This window comes from Acartia tonsa, chromosome 1 (assembly GCF_053477335.1).
Source record: "Acartia tonsa isolate MP-2025a chromosome 1, ASM5347733v1, whole genome shotgun sequence".
Lineage (NCBI taxonomy): Eukaryota > Metazoa > Arthropoda > Copepoda > Calanoida > Acartiidae > Acartia > Acartia tonsa.
Window position 1 is genome coordinate 8,580,088 of NC_137260.1, and position 17,665 is coordinate 8,597,752.

The 17,665-nt window shown below is 34.7% G+C and overlaps 1 protein-coding gene across 1 annotated transcript in view; it reads right to left on the reverse strand.

Annotated features, from left to right (window-relative positions):
- The window catches only part of LOC145312037 (uncharacterized), a 242,459-nt gene that overhangs the window by 4,440 nt on the left and 220,354 nt on the right, over window positions 1–17,665 (reverse strand). Inside the window, exons 7-18 of the mRNA XM_080151163.1 lie at window positions 17,156–17,256; window positions 16,502–16,620; window positions 15,574–16,212; window positions 5,228–5,289; window positions 4,591–4,693; window positions 3,894–3,960; window positions 3,391–3,499; window positions 2,686–2,866; window positions 1,580–1,704; window positions 982–1,111; window positions 546–639; window positions 297–354 (exon numbers count right to left, since the gene is read on the reverse strand). Coding sequence (XP_080007289.1) covers window positions 297–354; window positions 546–639; window positions 982–1,111; window positions 1,580–1,704; window positions 2,686–2,866; window positions 3,391–3,499; window positions 3,894–3,960; window positions 4,591–4,693; window positions 5,228–5,289; window positions 15,574–16,212; window positions 16,502–16,620; window positions 17,156–17,256 — 1,788 coding nt within the window. The remainder of the gene's footprint in view (window positions 1–296; window positions 355–545; window positions 640–981; window positions 1,112–1,579; window positions 1,705–2,685; window positions 2,867–3,390; window positions 3,500–3,893; window positions 3,961–4,590; window positions 4,694–5,227; window positions 5,290–15,573; window positions 16,213–16,501; window positions 16,621–17,155; window positions 17,257–17,665) is intronic.

Genomic DNA, 17,665 nt, shown 5'->3' on the forward strand with positions numbered 1-17,665 from the left:
CTTCGTTGGGGATCGGAATAAGATGTTATCTTGTAATTATAAGGGTAAGTATGTTATATAAATCATCTACAATTCAAGGAAATTAGGTATAAACAGAAAACAAATAAAGGATAAGCTTTTAAAGATTCATAATTGGAAAATCAGGGAAAATAATTAGTCAAAGAGAGAAAAAAATTTCTAGCATTTAGGCTTTTTTGACAAACAAACACAATTAAGTTTAAATTGTTAGTTATCTTTAGATTGCTTAAGTACCAATATTTAAGATTCCGTAAGTAACAATTGAAAAATATACATCCCTGCAATTATATTTATATTTCTCTTTGTCAGCCCTCTCTTTTTCAATATCCAAATAATCCTTTAAGACCGATACTTAAAAATATTGGAATAGTTTTTAAATAGTTCTGTCATTTTTAACTGGCAAAAAGGTAGTTTTCTTTACATGAAATATCCCTTCAAAGATTTAAATACTCTATTTAAATTAAAAATCTGTAGTTAACTTATTAAAATTTGTTAACAAAACGCTTTAAAATATTTAAGTATCGGTCCCTGAGGTATTTCAGTATCCTGATGTTTGTAGCTGACGATTGTATACATTGATTTGTATGGCTTACATCGTACAGGTACAAACTGGTCCATAACCTTATACAAATGATAAAATAAAGTGGAAATAAATAACTTTATTTTTTTCTGCAATCTTCCATGATTTTGATAGGTATTAATCACTAAGTTTTACACGGAAATAAAAAAAAAAATTATAGGATTTATTTCTAACCCCTATAGAAAGAATGCCTGGGCCAACAAAACAGTGTATTATTCGATGATTTTTTTTCAGAATTGCTTAGAACAGGTTCTCTCACACACAAACACACATGAAAAAAAGGTAATTCCTTACTTCGCCTATGAATATCATTATCCTAACATTTACAAAAAAAAATATTGGCAAAAATAAATGTGTTATGGCTTGAAAACACTTTTGATTACCTTGACTTCTGTTAGAGGCTTTCCATAGCAGTTGGGTATATTGTTCAGGAGACTAGATTTTGAAGCAATAATACGAATATTTGGTCGGGTAGGTACAGGTTCTGCTGGAATTTTACTCGTGGAACTTTGTCCTACAAATATGTTGCTGTGTGTGTATACTACGGACAATGACATTTTAAAAATGTAACTAGAATAGGTAGTTATTTATCTATCGCATCGTTTTATATAGACAGCTTTCCCCTCAGGGCTAACAAAACTGGATATAATATGATTTTTCATTTTAGTATTCGTAGAAAGTTATCTGTAATACGATGTTATACATGATTTTTCAGTATAGCTGAGAACCGGTTAAAATCCAGCAGATATTAGTCGGTTTCAAAGCCATACTGGAAAAGGATTTTTAATTTTCTAATCTGCATGTCTTATACCTACCTATATATAGGAATTAGTTTTTGGACAAAATTTAGTACCAAAAATTAAACAGTAGTTTTGAAGAAACTGTTATTTTCGACCGATGAAAATAGTTTTGGCTAAACTTATTTTTTTAAAGTCAGAATTTTTGTTACAATTTCAACAAAGTTAATACAAACAACAAATCCCTGTAAGGTGAGAGTTGACAAATCCAATGCCATCTTTCGTCTTAACTGGTACCTCATCACATCCAATTTGTACAATGCCATGCTCTGCATCAGATTGTTCTTGTTCAGGATTTGTTGCCAATTTCTAAAAGGACAGTTCCATGAAATTAAATTTGCTAAAGATTTCAATTTTGATGTTTTCAAAAGACCCTCCATGAATATTATGTAATTATGTAATGCAAGTTTTGAATTGTATATTTATTAGTTGTATATTGACGTTATACTAAACTTTTATATAGAGTAGTTACTAAGATATATAAGTTTTCCGGAATTTTAAAGTTAGGGGGAGATTTGAAATCTGCAACAAATTTTGAGGATTTTTTATAAAATTCGTTTTTTCTATGATTCTTTATCTAAAAGCGGAAATGCAATTTAAGTTAATTAATATTGGCATCTGTGATTGGTGGATTTAAAAAATCTGCGCCCTGATTGGATGGCGTACATCATTCAACCAATTAGAGCGCAGGTAGTTTAAAATCCACCTATCCTATTGGTCAAAATTAATTAACTTATAATGCATTTCCGCTTTTAGATAAAGAATTATACAAAAAACGAATTTTATAAAAAATCCTTAAAATTTGATGCAGATTTCAAATCTCCCCCTAACATTAAAATTCCGGAAAACTTATATATCTTAGTAGTTACCTACATCTTATGTTTTTAAGCATGACGCTGCCTGCGGCTCATTTTTGTCCATGTTGTCATCCTTGTTTAGGTGAAAATATCTTATCTGACTTATTTTATTTACCATGTAGGTACCTATATAGTTTTCAAAATATGATTGAAGAAATGATATCACAAAGATAAACAAGGATGACAGCATCCATATAAGCGAAGCTCGTAAACGGTAGGACAAACAAACAATTGTAGAGTGTCATAGCTGAATAAGCAAAATATAAATGTATCAAGATTGTACAGTTGCGACGCTTTCTAAACCATACCTAACTGTAATAATAATCATGCAACGTTCGAAACCGATATGACGATTCTAACATGTCTTAATTAACCATTCGGACAGACCGACCCTAATTATAGAAAAGCTTCGCTAATCTAATAAAAATCTTACCTTTAATGCTTTGATGTGTCTTTTCCCCGCGACATGAAGTCTAAATTCAATCAAGCTGCTGGACTGAACATCACAGATATTACAGAACAAGTCGGACGATGGTTCTCGGGGTCTTTTAGACGCTCCCGGCGAGCTGGGAACTTTAGTCGAGTGTTGCTCTCTTAGTTCTGGAGGTATTTCCCTTAAATATAATCAAGATTGGTCAAATTCAGTAGGCATTTTGCATGTGTCAGAAAGCTTCCACACTGGGGTGTGTTGGATATTCTGCACAAGATTTATTTTTTATCCCCGGCAACAAAATTTTTAATTTTCCCCCCATGTAAGGGGAAAAACTGCAAAAAAGTTTTCAGTAGGTAGGTACTATTTATTTTATTAATTTTCCCCTCCCACATATTTTTCTAGTTTTTCCCTCCCTAGGAGGGGAAAAATGGAAAAAATGTTTCAGGATAGTTTATTTTTTTAACATATTTTTTACCCCCCCCCCCCCCCCCCCACCATCACCCTGTTTAGCAGGAGATCTCATGAAGAATATACACCCCTGCTTCCATGAAAAGCAGAGATCAATCTAGATTTTATGACAGAAAACGTTTACCTAATTCATTTGAAGATCAGTTCATAGACTCAGACCGATAACAGCAAGGGCTATACTAATGTGGAACCATGAATACAGATAAATTGTTAGGTACCTAGGCAATCTATTTATACCTTAATCTTTTCATATGTTTCTTGCCAGTCATGTGTGTTTTGTAGGTATCTTCGGAATTACATTTCACCTTACAAATACTACACAAAAATTCTCCAGGGTTTACAAAACCTAAAAGTTAAAACATAAAAACCAGAAATGTTATAAAATCTATTAGTAAATTTAGCAATTCATGTTCATAATAGATATCAAAAAGTGCAGACAATCACTGTTTCTATTTGTAATGCTGAAGTGATTTATTAGGTAGTAAATGATCTTATTTCTGTTTTTATTTTATTTTAAACTTTTGGAACTCTCTACCAACAGAAGTGAAAATGTAAAAAAGATTTAAAGAAAAACTAAAAACATTTATATTTGATGCATGAATCCAGTGAAAATGTCAACATTAAAAGTCAAAGGGTTTGTAAATAAACACTTTATTCATGAAACAATATGAAATTCCTTCAATAAACCTCTAGGTCCGCATGGAATTATAACAATTAATCAAATATCTGAGTTCAAGTACCTGTGGGCAAATTCTGTTGTAACAGATGAATATTTTCATCTATTTGGCGAATCACACTTGCAGAAACCTAAAATATTAACTTGGAGATAAAACCAAGAAAAAATTACTTAGGTATCACAACAATATCTAAAATATCTCTATTGACAAGTAAATTTTTTATCTTTAGTACCTAGGTACCTACAATTAGTGGTTATTTAAACTTATTTTATATTTATTGAATGACTTTCTAGAAGCTTTATCCTAAGAAATTGAACTAAATAAAGCTGACTTATATTAGTGTGAGATTAAACAAAATAACTGCCTATTAGTACAAAAATGTGTACACATTCTAACCAATAATATGGCTGGATTGTTACTCCACTGTGTGCTTATTGGAACAATACAATTTTCTTATCTAGATCTACTACATTTACTCAATTAACATTATTTCCAGTGTGATTTCCAAACCGATTAATAACCGCTGAATTAGAACCGGTTTTCAGCCATACTTACAAATAATGTATACTATCGTATTACAGACAATTTTCCACGAATATTAAAATAAAAATCATAAAATTAATATCAGTTGTAAGTTTGTAACTTATGTTAGCCACGAGGGGCCAAAGGTTTTCATCTTAAATTTTTTTTTAATATCCGCGGAAAGCTGTCTATAATATATACAATGCGATAAATAACTATTCCTGCACATACTTGATACCTGACTAACTGCAGCCTCCAAGATGTGTGTCTGAATTAGACCACTATCATGGCTACCAGTGGCTGCTTGTGACATTGCTATGTTAGATATTGGGTATTGGATGCCTAAAATTTTGAAACAAATTGTCGTCATATTATTCTAGAGCATTGGTGATATACGTACTAACTAGTGCCTTCGTCTCTAGACACTTAGTCCTATGTGGGGTTGGGAGCAGGGATCTAAAGAGATAAGACAATGGCCAGTAAAAATAATGTACATTGTACATTACAATTACATCCACAATGATGACACACAAAGTTACCCCTTCTGTAGATTACAATTAGTCGTTGGAACGCATGGACACTCAACAAGTCCCTAAAGTTGTTAGGCCAAAGAATAAGAATGCATTCATATAAAACATTGGTGACTAGTCCCCTCCTTCCCTGGGTTGGGATTCCTCCCCTCACATTCTTTATTTATTTTTAAAAAAACATTTTTTTCATTGTCCAAACTTCAATAGACCAATATGGAAATTCCCTGAAAAATGATATACAAAAAACACCCTGTTCCTTTATAATAAACGATTTTAGTTACATTAAATTGGAAAGGTACTTCTAAATTTTGTTAAGGATAAAAATCATTTTTTTATGAGAACAATCCTGTAGTTTGACAAGGTGTAGGTTCTTCATCTGAAGAGAGATCTACTACATCGGGTTCATCCTAAAATATACAACTAAGATAATAAAGCCCAATTATAAAAATATATCGTTTTAAATCTATCTTAAGTTTTTAAAAAGGGCTTGCATTGCATCATATAAAAGACGATTGATAATGAAGCAGTTGCGTGCACAGGAATTAACCAGGGGGGGAGGGGGTGAAACCGTTCGGTGGTGAAAAAGGGGAAAAAAACTATTCAGTTATAAATCTTTCTCAACCCAATTTAAAAGGAAAAAAGTCTACTTCATCATTCCGAAATATATTTCAAGTAAAAAATACCTACTCATTATCAATCGCATCTGGAAAAAAAAACAACAAAATAAGTATATGATAAAACATTCTTTAAGGGTAAAACATTTAAACCTAACTTTGATAACAAATAATTATGATAAAAAGCAAAAAAGCATTATATAGGTACTAACAATTCACTAAGAAAAAATATGTATGACTTTACTATAAGATGGTTGTACAAAAAATGAAGGGGGAAGCGGTCAAAATAATGTGAATTGAGAGGGGAAAGTCAGGCCTAACTAATTTTGGTTTTAAGGGGGTGTTCAATGTTCATTCTCACACCTCTGATGCCCCTACCGCACGCCACTGTTAGATAAAGGGAAGATTGTATTTCATGACGTGAAAAATTAGAATGAAAATGTTATACGAAATATTCAACTTCTTTCTAGAATCTAAAGTCACATGATAAATGCATATAGAATTAAGGACAGTGTTTTTTATAGCTTACTTCATTGGTATTTTATATCATATCATTGAATAGTTGTTGCTATGCTTATAATAAGCTTAATATAATGAAATGTAGTTTTAACTATATTTCATTTATACCTTCAGATAACTATTTTTGTTATATCTCCCTTCCAAGGAAAAACATATCCTTGTTAAAAATATTTATTGTCCTTTATTCTAGGTACCTACCTGTTGTTACTTTACCTGCCAAGGAAAAGTCTATCCTTGTTAAACTAGTCAGCACCCATCTTCATACAGAAAGGTCTTACTCTGTATTTAAACAAACAAATATACTTATGTGATTTCTGTTTATATTTTTGTATTTATTCTTTTCTTTTATTTCATTTCATTCAATATTAATGTTTTTCTTAAATACAATTTAAATCTTTTATTTCCAGATATAAGGAGGGTTAACGTTTATGTTGTGATTATTACATCCATTACAAGTGATCTTTAATACTTCCAGAGAACAATGTTAGGTTGCGGCTGTACCGTCCTTGGTTGATACACAACAATCAACAAGAGTAAGTACAGTCTCTTTCAATGGTACCAGAGCTTGTGAAAAATAATTCACTCTGCTTGCTACCTTTGGACAGTAACAAACATTCTCTAAAAATATCTCTTAAGTGAATTAACGGTCATCCGTAAACAAACAACGGTCATCCGTAAACAAACAACGGTCATCCGGAAACAAACAACGGTCATCCGTAAACAAACAACGGTCATCCGTAAACAAACAACGGTTATCCGTAAATAAACAACGGTCATCCGATTAGTTAATCTGATTTATCATAAATTGAAATGATAAATCATTAACACAACGGTTTCCCGTTAAATAAGAGATACAAAGGAAGTGGCATCCACACACCTTACAAAATGTCGATACAAAAAATGTTAGTTAACCCTCCTGACTTAGAAGAATGTGAGAGTTACGCAGAGTTCAAGAGGCGTGTCAATGCATGGAAAACTATCACCCATGTTCCAGAAAACCAACGAGGAGCAGTACTAGCCTATAATCTGACCAACAAATCCAAATTTGGTCCGGATCTTCAAAATCATGTGTACACAGAACACAATGAAGAGGCATTAGGAGATGACAAAGAAGGAGTTAAGAAAGTATTATCAGTTCTAGATAAATACCTAGAAACAACTGGCATAGGAAAAGCTGCTGAAGTATGGGATGCTTTCATAGACATCCAAAGAAAGCCTAGCCAAACCATAAAGCAATATGTAGGACAATATGAAAAAGTTCTTAAAGATTATGAATCAAATATAGGGCAACTGTCTCAAAAAGGTAAAGCTTTGCACCTTTTAAGAACAGCCAAGCTCTCAGATTCACAATATGAAATGATAATGGCAATGGCTGGAAGTCACGAAGAAGATAAACTCTTCGACAAAATCAAAGAGGCAGTAATATGCCAGCTGACTGACAAAATCAATGATATCAAAGGACAGTCCCGAGAAATCAGATCAGAAAATGCATTACTGACTGACAACCAGGACATATCCTCATCAATGAACAACTTAGATATTGATAACATAGATGAAGATATACTTGCCGAAGGTCATGCCATGGCAGCCAGCTTTTATAAAAAGCAAGCATGGCAAAAGAAGCAGCAATTGCAAAATCAACTTAGGAATCAACAATCAGGAAGCAGACAACAGCAATTCCGACAAGGAACATACAGAGGTAGAGGTACATACCAACCACCCTCTAACACATACAATTCACAACAGACATCAAACAGAAACAATAATGATGGCCAAAGATGTGATTTTTGTAGAGCAAGATCACACACCATCAACAATTGTAACCAATACAAAAAGGCAAGAGAACAATTCTTTAACAAAAAGAAAAACTCTGGTGCAGGATTCTACTCTGTAAACTATGCAGAAGAACAAACAGACCAAACAAATGAAACCTATGAAGAAACACCAGAAAACAATGATGACGGACAAAATGAACAAGGCAGTATCTTCTTATCAGAAAACTTCTCTGATTCAGAACTCAGCAGATTCACCGCTGAAGCCCTAAACTGTGCAGCGTTAGACACCTGCTGCAGCCGCACAGTTTGCGGAGAAAAGTGGCTGAGTATTTATCTCAAAAGCTTACCTAGACATCTCAAAGAGAAAGCCATAGGTCCTCTCCCTGCTAACATAAACTTCAGATTTGGGAACAATCAATCCCTGACTGCCAATGAACTCTGGCAACTCCCAATTTACCTAGGAAACAAACTCACGTCAATAGATGTGTACATTATACCATCTGACATTCCTATGCTCATGTCCAAAGCAGATCTACAAAAATATGACGCAATATTGTACATGTCACAGGACAAAGCAAGAATCAATGGACAAATGGTGGAGCTGAAAACAACCTCAGCTGGCCATTTCATTGTTAACTTACTTGAAAATGAAGAAGCAGGCGATATCCTATACATGGATGAAATTTTTGCAGTAAATTTGCTGACTGCAGACCCTAAAACCCAATTTCAAAACCTGTGTAAACTACACAGCCAAATCGGACATCGTCCTAAAAAGGCTTTCATAGACCTGCTGAAACATGCCAACTCATGGGATCCATCTTTCTCAGCCATGATTGACAAGATCATTGGCAACTGTGAAGGATGTGTCTTGCGACGCCGCAGTCCAGACACTCCTGTTGTAGCTCTAACAATGGGAAAAGATGTCAATGATGTTGTTGCCATTAACTTAAAAGTGCTCAGGAACGGAAAATACATTCTGTACATGGTTGACACTTTCTCAAGATTCACCCAGGCAAAGATCATTCCCAACAAACAACCAGACACAATTGTAGATGCCATATTTGAAAAATGGATCTCCTGGCTGGGAACCCCAACCAAATTTATCCATGATAATGGAGGGGAATTCAACAATGAACAAATGCTCTACTTATCGACCAAACTTAACATAGAAGTATGCACTACTGGGGCGAATTCTCCATGGATGAATGGAACATGTGAGAAAAACCATGAAACAGTAGACAACATACTGCAAGCCTTACGGCAAGATTTTCCAAAAGTGCCATTGGAAACTCTACTTCTATGGGCCTTGGTAGCAAAAAATTCCTTGCTAATGGTACAAGGATTCAGTCCTTATCAAATAATGTTTGGAAAGAATCCTAAACTGCCAAACATCATCACTGATCCTCTACCCGCATGGGATGATGAGGACATGAGTGGAGCTCTCAAAAACCACATTGAGTCCATGAAAGCAGCAAGAGAAGCTTTTGTCAAATCAGAAGCTAGCAAGAAACTGAAACTTGCTCTGGAAGCCAAAATCAGAACAAACAACACCGTATACTACAACGGTGACTGGGTCTATTTCCGTAGAACAGGCTTTGAGAACAAGTGGTTCAAAGGAAAAGTGGTCTTCCAAGATGGCAAAGTCATCTTTGTCAGATGTGGCAGCTACTTTTACAGATGCAGTGCCAACAGACTCATCAAGGCAGGAACAGAGCTTGCAAAGACTCTTAATGCCGAAGATGTTGACACATCTGCCAACAATGATGATATCCAAACATCTGGCCCTTCCACAAATGCAGAGAACAACAATGATACAACTGTCACAACGGAAGAAAACCAAGCATCTTCCCCTATCACAAATGGAGAAAAGAACATCTCCAATCCCACTGAAACAACTCAAGAAGAAGTGGAGAACACAACTCCTCTGCAAACACCAGATACAGAGCAAACCCAGCTGAATCAACAACAAACATCAGACACTGAGCAAACCCAGCCGAATCAACAACCTAACACTGCGTCAACTCCCCAGCAAATTCCACCAAAAGCTACAAAGCAAGCTGAAAACACACCCATCAGACTCAGAAAAGATGATGTCATTGAAATCAAGCTCAATGGAAAGTGGACAACTGCAGTTGTCAAAAGTCATGCAGGTAGAAAAGGAGGAGTCAACCAACACTGGTACAATATTATACTGGATAATGGAGAACAAATATCCTTTGATGCATCAAAAATTGAATTCAAGAAATCTACGCATGAAAATGTGCTAGCAATGTGGATTCATGATGAAATCTTTGCAGCAATCGTAAGTCCAGAGAAAACAAAATCTCCGGAAGCTATGCAAGCAAAGCTAACTGAGATTGAAAGGCTCAATGAATTTGGGGTATATGAAGAAATCCCTGATGAAGGACAAGAAACCATCTCCACGAGATGGGTTCTGACCAGTAAAGCAGGAGAAATAAAAGCAAGACTAACTGCTAGAGGCTTTGAAGAAGAAAGCAATGTCAGATCAGATTCCCCAACGGTGCAATCTACATCAATGAGATTCTTACCCATGACAGCAGCTTTGAAAAAGTGGAAGATACAATCCACTGACATCAAATCTGCGTTTCTCCAAGGGAGACTCCTTGAAAGAGAGGTACTAATCAAACCTCCAAAAGAAGCACAAAGAACTGGAGTGATCTGGAGACTGAACAAGTGCCTGTATGGCCTTAATGATGCTTCTAAACAGTGGTATGATGAGCTAGATTCAAGGTTCGATAAACTAGGGTTCGAACAATGCAGTCAAGACCCTGCACTGTACTACTACAAAGAGAATGATGTCATTGAAGGAGTAACAGCCATACATGTAGATGATTTTATGCATGCTGGCAGTACCCACTTCAACAACAATATCATGCCAAAACTTCTTGAAGGCTTAGTCGTTGGATCCACTGACTCAGGTGAGTTCACTTACACAGGTTTCCACATCAAACAAAATGATGATGGAATCCTGCTGGATCAGGAAAACTACCTGAAAAGCATTGAAATCCAGGGTCTAGACTCAAAAAGGATCAAACAGTCCAAGAGCCCTCTCACAGAAGAAGAAACAACCCTTCTGAGACAAATAATGGGCAAAGTCAACTGGGCTGTAAGAGCAACTCGCCCAGACATGTCATATGACACGGTCTATCTTAGCACACGTTTTCATAGAGGGACCGTAGACGACATTAAGGAAGCTATGAAATGCATCAAACGTTTGCAGAAACTTAATGTTGTAGTTAAGTTTCCAGATCTCAAAAACATTGAAGATCTAGAGATCTGGGCATTCAGTGATGCTAGTCATGGAAACATCAACGATAAAGAAGAATCTGTTGGTGCTCACATGATATTTGTAGCCAACAAAGAAACAGGAATGGCAGCCCCAATATGCTGGAAAGGAGGCAAACAAAAACGAGCCTCACTCTCCACCCTCGAAGCAGAAACACTTGCCATGCAAGATGCTCTTAACTCTGCAATAGGTGTTCAGCAAATTGCTAAACAATTCTTTGGAGTGCAACTCCCAATCTTTGGAGTAGTTGACAACTACTCTACTTATGAAGTAGTCAGAAACAACAAACCAGTTTCCAACCCAAGACTACGAAGAGACATCTTTGCAGTAAAGCAAATGCAGAAACAAGAAAGAGTTGAAAAGATCTTTTGGCTCGAAGGAGAGCACATGATTGTAGACTGCATGACCAAGAAAGGCAAGTCAGGAAACAAACTGCTAGAAGTCATAGAAACTGGCTACCTCGGAGATGCTATGGCAGCAGCCAACACATCTGAGTTTGTCCTGACGTATGATCCAAAACAAGACCGTGACAATGATGCCATTGAAGTTCAGTGGTAAACAAAAAAAAAAAGAAAACTATCGCTAATGAAAAACAACATTCATTATCTTATCTTTTTTTCAGACCTGCTAAAACAAGCTTTATCTTCTTTCTAGATAAATTACAATGTAAACTGAGAACAAACACAACGTTTTCACCTAAAACCAAATATATGACCTATCTGATTATTTATATTTTTTTAGTTTTTTGAAGCCAAGAAACTTCTACAGAAAAGAACCATCTCTGCAGAACTATTTTAGTAAAAATGTGTTATTTGTAAATATTAAAAAAATGTATATGCAAAAAAAAAAAATTTAAAAAAAAATGATTAAAAAAAAGAACAAAAACAAAAAAATTTATATATTTTTGTGTTAAAATTTACTCAGTAGAAAGCTAGTGTACATCAAACCTTCATTCAGTGCATAGGTGCACAAGGTGCACATATTTGGAATCAGACCAAATTGTGCTATATACATTTTTAATCTTTTAAAACCAATCTCCTATTCATGTCCCGTTTTATTTGAACATTCCAAAAATTGACTCCCACTATTAGTCCTTAGTTTTGCCAATTCGTAAACAAGACGACATTAAGAAGAAAAACAAAATTCGCGGCATTCAACTGAAAATTTTGGACAATTTCTATCGCGACAAAAATTCCCCTTCATTTCGGCAACAAAGAATAACAATTTATTGCATAATAACGGTTTATTAAACAGCCAAGAAACCTTTCAATGCAAAAACAAACCTATATATCATAATTGTAAATATTTATAATTTAAATCACAATTATAACGAACAATTTTAAACCACATTTGTGAAAATAATTAGTCACAAAAATTAGGGAGTTTTTATATGGTGAAAATTTGTCCACGTTTGTAAGTGTACACTTTCAAACAAGGAGGGGTACACAGAACCCCATGCCATCTCAAATCCTTTTTACCAAAGCCGTGAATTAAACCAAATATTTCATACTTTTATAAACCCTTTGGAGCAATTTTCTTAGTAAACAGCATATATACACCTTCCACTCCGAATTACAATATATATAGTCGTGAATTATAGAAAATTTAGTCTCTAATTCAGTAAAAGTTTGTTAGTATATATAATCGTGAATTATAGAAAATTTAGTCTCTAATTCAATAAAAGTTTGTTAGTAAAAGTGTACACATATTCTGTAAGTATTTGAAAACGCAACTTTTTTTTCTGGAAGATTCCTATAAATAATTTTCATGCTGAAATCATAAGAAAATAATATCTTTTTTTTTCAGAATTTATTCACTTTCCAAGCTCGTCGATTTTTTTTTCAAAAATGCCTGATAGTGATTCCGACAGTGATAATGTAATGGAACTATCGTGGGCGGATGAGCTTGAAACGCTTGAAAATTCAGGAAAAGAACATCCTGAAAGTAAGAAAACCAATTCTGACAAGTCAGGAAAACAAAATCCTGATCAAACAGAGAGGCAAAACTCTGCCTCTAAAAAGGTGACACTTCAAGAATCACCTAAAGCAAAAAGGGCTAGAAGTGAAGTTAGAAACAAAACTTCAAACCATGATATCTCTCCAAGAAGAGTTTGCTCAACATCAGGAATCCAAGAAACTCGGTCAAGATCCAATCAAAAGTATGCCCATCAAAAGGAAAGAAATAGAGAAAAATCAAATAGTGGCAACAAAGCTTATGACAATCGCAGGAGATACAACTCCAGAGATAATCAAAGACACAGAGGAAAACAAAACTCCTCTAGATCTCACAAGGATCATGAAAAGGAAAAATGCCTAGAAATGATTGCCAACGCCAACAACATCGAACTCGACCTCAGGACCATAAGGGATGATAGAGAAGACCACATTGTTATAAGTGACACTGATCTAAATCTGAATCAGAATAATATCTTGCCCATTGTTGTCCACATTATGAGCGATAACACAATGCAAGAAATCGTTTTCAGGATAAATCAAACCATTGAAAATGCACCCATTATGAAAAACACTTTCATAACAGCTCTCATCTTCCAAAAGTTCTTTCCTATACTAGGGGCTAGCAGAGTAATCAAGATTGCTGAAAAATTAACCGACAGCATTTTGGAGAAAAGAGCCCAGAAAAATCTACCACCAGAAGAGAGAAACCCAGCGTTCAAGTTAAACCATGCCATTTTTCAAGTCCACCTAACTTTTGGGACTATACACTATGCGCCAGCCTGGGAGCACCTCTGGAATGATATCAAAGTGGCGAACTACAGATTAAAAGCCTGTAATGACAGGCTCAGAACCAACCATTTTAACACACATGTTTGGCTCACAAAACCAGCTGGAGGAGGACGTGTCCAAGTTAGAGGTTCTCTATACCATCAGTTCTCAAGAAAACAAGGTCTTGGGGAAACTCTCAATGATGCTGGAACAAAACTCGTGGTAAAAGGGTTAGTCAGACACCACACCTATGGAGCCAATGGAGACAAAACTGAGGCTAGAGAAGAAGATGCGCCCATTCCACTAGAAATCACAAGTGGATACTTGATGACAGAACAAAACCAAGACAACCGCTGGATTGATCCTTTCATGGCTACCATGGCTGCCAGATTATATGAATTGAGAATCCAAAACCAGCAGCAACACCAAGAAGTTGATGAAAATGTTGATGATGTGTTCATACCAAACTCTATGGAAGTTGAGACACAAACATCTCCCAATGACTTGGAAAAGGAAATCCAAGAACTAAAGAAATCAATCATCCTACAGAGCAAGGCCATCCGCCAAAAGGATGAAATGATCACTGTACATGAAGCTGAAGTTGATCGCCTCACTGATGCTAACTATGCTCAAGCAAAAAAGTTGAAGAATAATCAGGATGAAGTTTGTCGTAAGATTAACAAATATGAAGAGCTAGCTAAAGCTTATCAAGCTAAAATCAACAAGATCGACAAAGAAGACGTAAAAACTGAAGAAAAACTCAGTTTTTACAAAGCTCAATATGATAGGGATCAATCTAAAATCGAAGATCTGAAACTATCAATCAACAAGCTTAAAGATGATCTCCAGTCAGAGAAAGAGGCTAAGGAGGATGAGCTTAAAAACCTGGATGAAGAAAATAAATACCTAAGATCACGTCTTGAGGAACAGAAAAACAAAGCTGCTCCTAGAGACACAGAACTCAAAGCTCAAGTAGATAATCTAAAACATGAGCTTGCTTGTGAAAAGGATGTAAATGATTCCCTTCAAATACAAGTGGAAAGTCTTCAAAAACAAGTTGAAGCTCTCAGAAGAAGGAACAAAGAAACATAATAAAAAAAAATTATTAAAAGTTCAAAAAAAAAGAATTTTTGAACCAATATAATGAAATGTAGTTTTAACTATATTTCATTTATACCTTCAGATAACTATTTTTGTTATATCTCCCTTCCAAGGAAAAACATATCCTTGTTAAAAATATTTATTGTCCTTTATTCTAGGTACCTACCTGTTGTTACTTTACCTGCCAAGGAAAAGTCTATCCTTGTTAAACTAGTCAGCACCCATCTTCATACAGAAAGGTCTTACTCTGTATTTAAACAAACAAATATACTTATGTGATTTCTGTTTATATTTTTGTATTTATTCTTTTCTTTTATTTCATTTCATTCAATATTAATGTTTTTCTTAAATACAATTTAAATCTTTTATTTCCAGATATAAGGAGGGTTAACGTTTATGTTGTGATTATTACATCCATTACAAGTGATCTTTAATACTTCCAGAGAACAATGTTAGGTTGCGGCTGTACCGTCCTTGGTTGATACACAACAATCAACAAGAGTAAGTACAGTCTCTTTCACTTAACTATATAGGTACTCATGCTCATAAATAAATTGAGTACCTACCTACTGAAATCGCGACTTAATTTTAAAACCGGACAATCCCATTCCAAGTGGTAAAGTAAATGATTATGCTAATAAAAATAACAAACCTCTTCTTCTGGAACTTTATATTTGGGAGAGGGTGGTTGTACATATTCATCGTCACTTGACAGCATTACAACGTCATCTGAGGACTCGTTTAAGGCATTTTTAGTTGTTTCTGCGGGGTTCTCAGTGATAACAGCAGTATTCTTATTGCTTTCATCAGGTTTTTCGGAAAGCTTTTCAGTAATTTCTACGGATTTTTCATCATTCCCCGAAACTTTATCTTCGCTTTCCGAAGTTTTTTCATCATTATTTTCTCCAATATTTTTATTCTTGTTTTCATCGTTAGGGTCAAGTTTTCTCTTTTTAGCAGGCGTAGCTTCATCAATATCACAGTCAGAAGCACCATCCAGTTGAGCTATTGTCTCTTTGTTTGGTGCATCATTGATGTTATCTCTTGAGTCAGATAATTTAATATCACATATTTTGTCACAGCTTTCAATTGCATTACACTTTTCAATATCACCATTTTCTACCAAATTTTTATCTTTATTTTGGATATTTTTGGAGTCACCATTAATTTCATTTAGAATTATTTGTGTTCCTTTCAGGGGTTTAATTTTTCTCTTAACTTTATCATATTTATCAATGCCAATTTCTCGTTCATAAGCAGTTATACCCAAGTCCCCTTGATGTCTAAGAACCTGAAAGTAAGCGTTATGAAATATAATTAGTGATTAAAGCCAGTGATCTAAAGGGATAAGACAATGGCCAATAAATTGATGTACATCCCAAATGTTAATCATATACAAAATTACCCTCTCTGTAGATTACAATTAGTGGTTGAAACGTTTGAACACTCAACTAAATAAACCAACCAATCAAAATTAACTATAGTCTCCATAGTTTATAAGCTAACGAATAAGAAAACGCTAATATAAAACGTTGGAGGACTAGTTTTATTTTTGTATATGTAACAACTCAAATCCTTACCCTGTAACCAAGCTTTACAAGTTTAGCATAGATGAGATATCTTGCAAGTGCCTGCTCCCCTGTTAAGAGAGCTGTGTACGCTTGCTGTAAAGACATCGACAAATCTCCATACTTTAAATCTAAAATAAAAATAAAATTAATTTAGTTCTAGATAGCTACACGTTTTTCTATATTTATGGTCCATCTGTAAGACTATCCGTCTGTTGTAACGGATAGCTCTTGTCGTTAATTTAGACATGTTGGAATTGTCCTAACGATTTTAAACTTGGGATTGGTGACTCCTGTAACAGCAAGGTTCGATTTAGAAAGCATACCAACTCTATAATAGTTATAAGAAAGTCCGTAGTTATATTTAATCATGTTGATTTTAGATTACTAGGACAACAAGGTACAGTATTATAAGCAAAGCATATCTATAATCAAGTCATCAAAATGTATATATGTCTGTAAACAGCAACCTGCAATTTTGTAACAAATTTACAGACAATTTGGCCTAACCATTAAATTTTTATTCTGCTGGTTAATTTCTGAAACTCTAATGCAAGTGTTAATGTTCATAAGATCTACCGTATTGTTCTAGAGATTCGTGTCAATGAATATTGTCATCCTTGTTAAACAGATAAATCTGATAATCAAACAAGATTTAAAATCTACCTAATTGTGAACCTTCCATCAAATAGAGAGCTTCCTCTGGCCAGAGTTCTAAACAGGTTGCCACAGCAGTACCCATAAAATCAAACATTTTCCCACTCCACCTACATAAAAAATATCAATCTATTCTTAGATTACGTAAACATTCAAATACTACATGCCTCTAGGTGTACGAAAATGTGTTTAAATGTTAAGATCAGATATTTAACAAAATTATCTAAACTTCTGCTAGGCGGCGCTAGTTATGTTTTTTTTTTGTGATTTTTAAGAATTTCTCGTGAATGGGTGGAAGTACCGTCTCCAGAATAGCTGTTAACCTTCCCATGACCTGTGAGAAGCTACACTCAAAAGGAGAACCTTATCGGTTCAGCGGTTAGCGAGACCCGTCGGTACACACAGACAGTCAAATTGAGATCCTGTTGCTTTTATATAACGATACAATAGATCTACTTCTAATGAAATCTTCTATTAAACTTACAAGTTCCTTTATTCAATAGCATGCTAAGATAAATC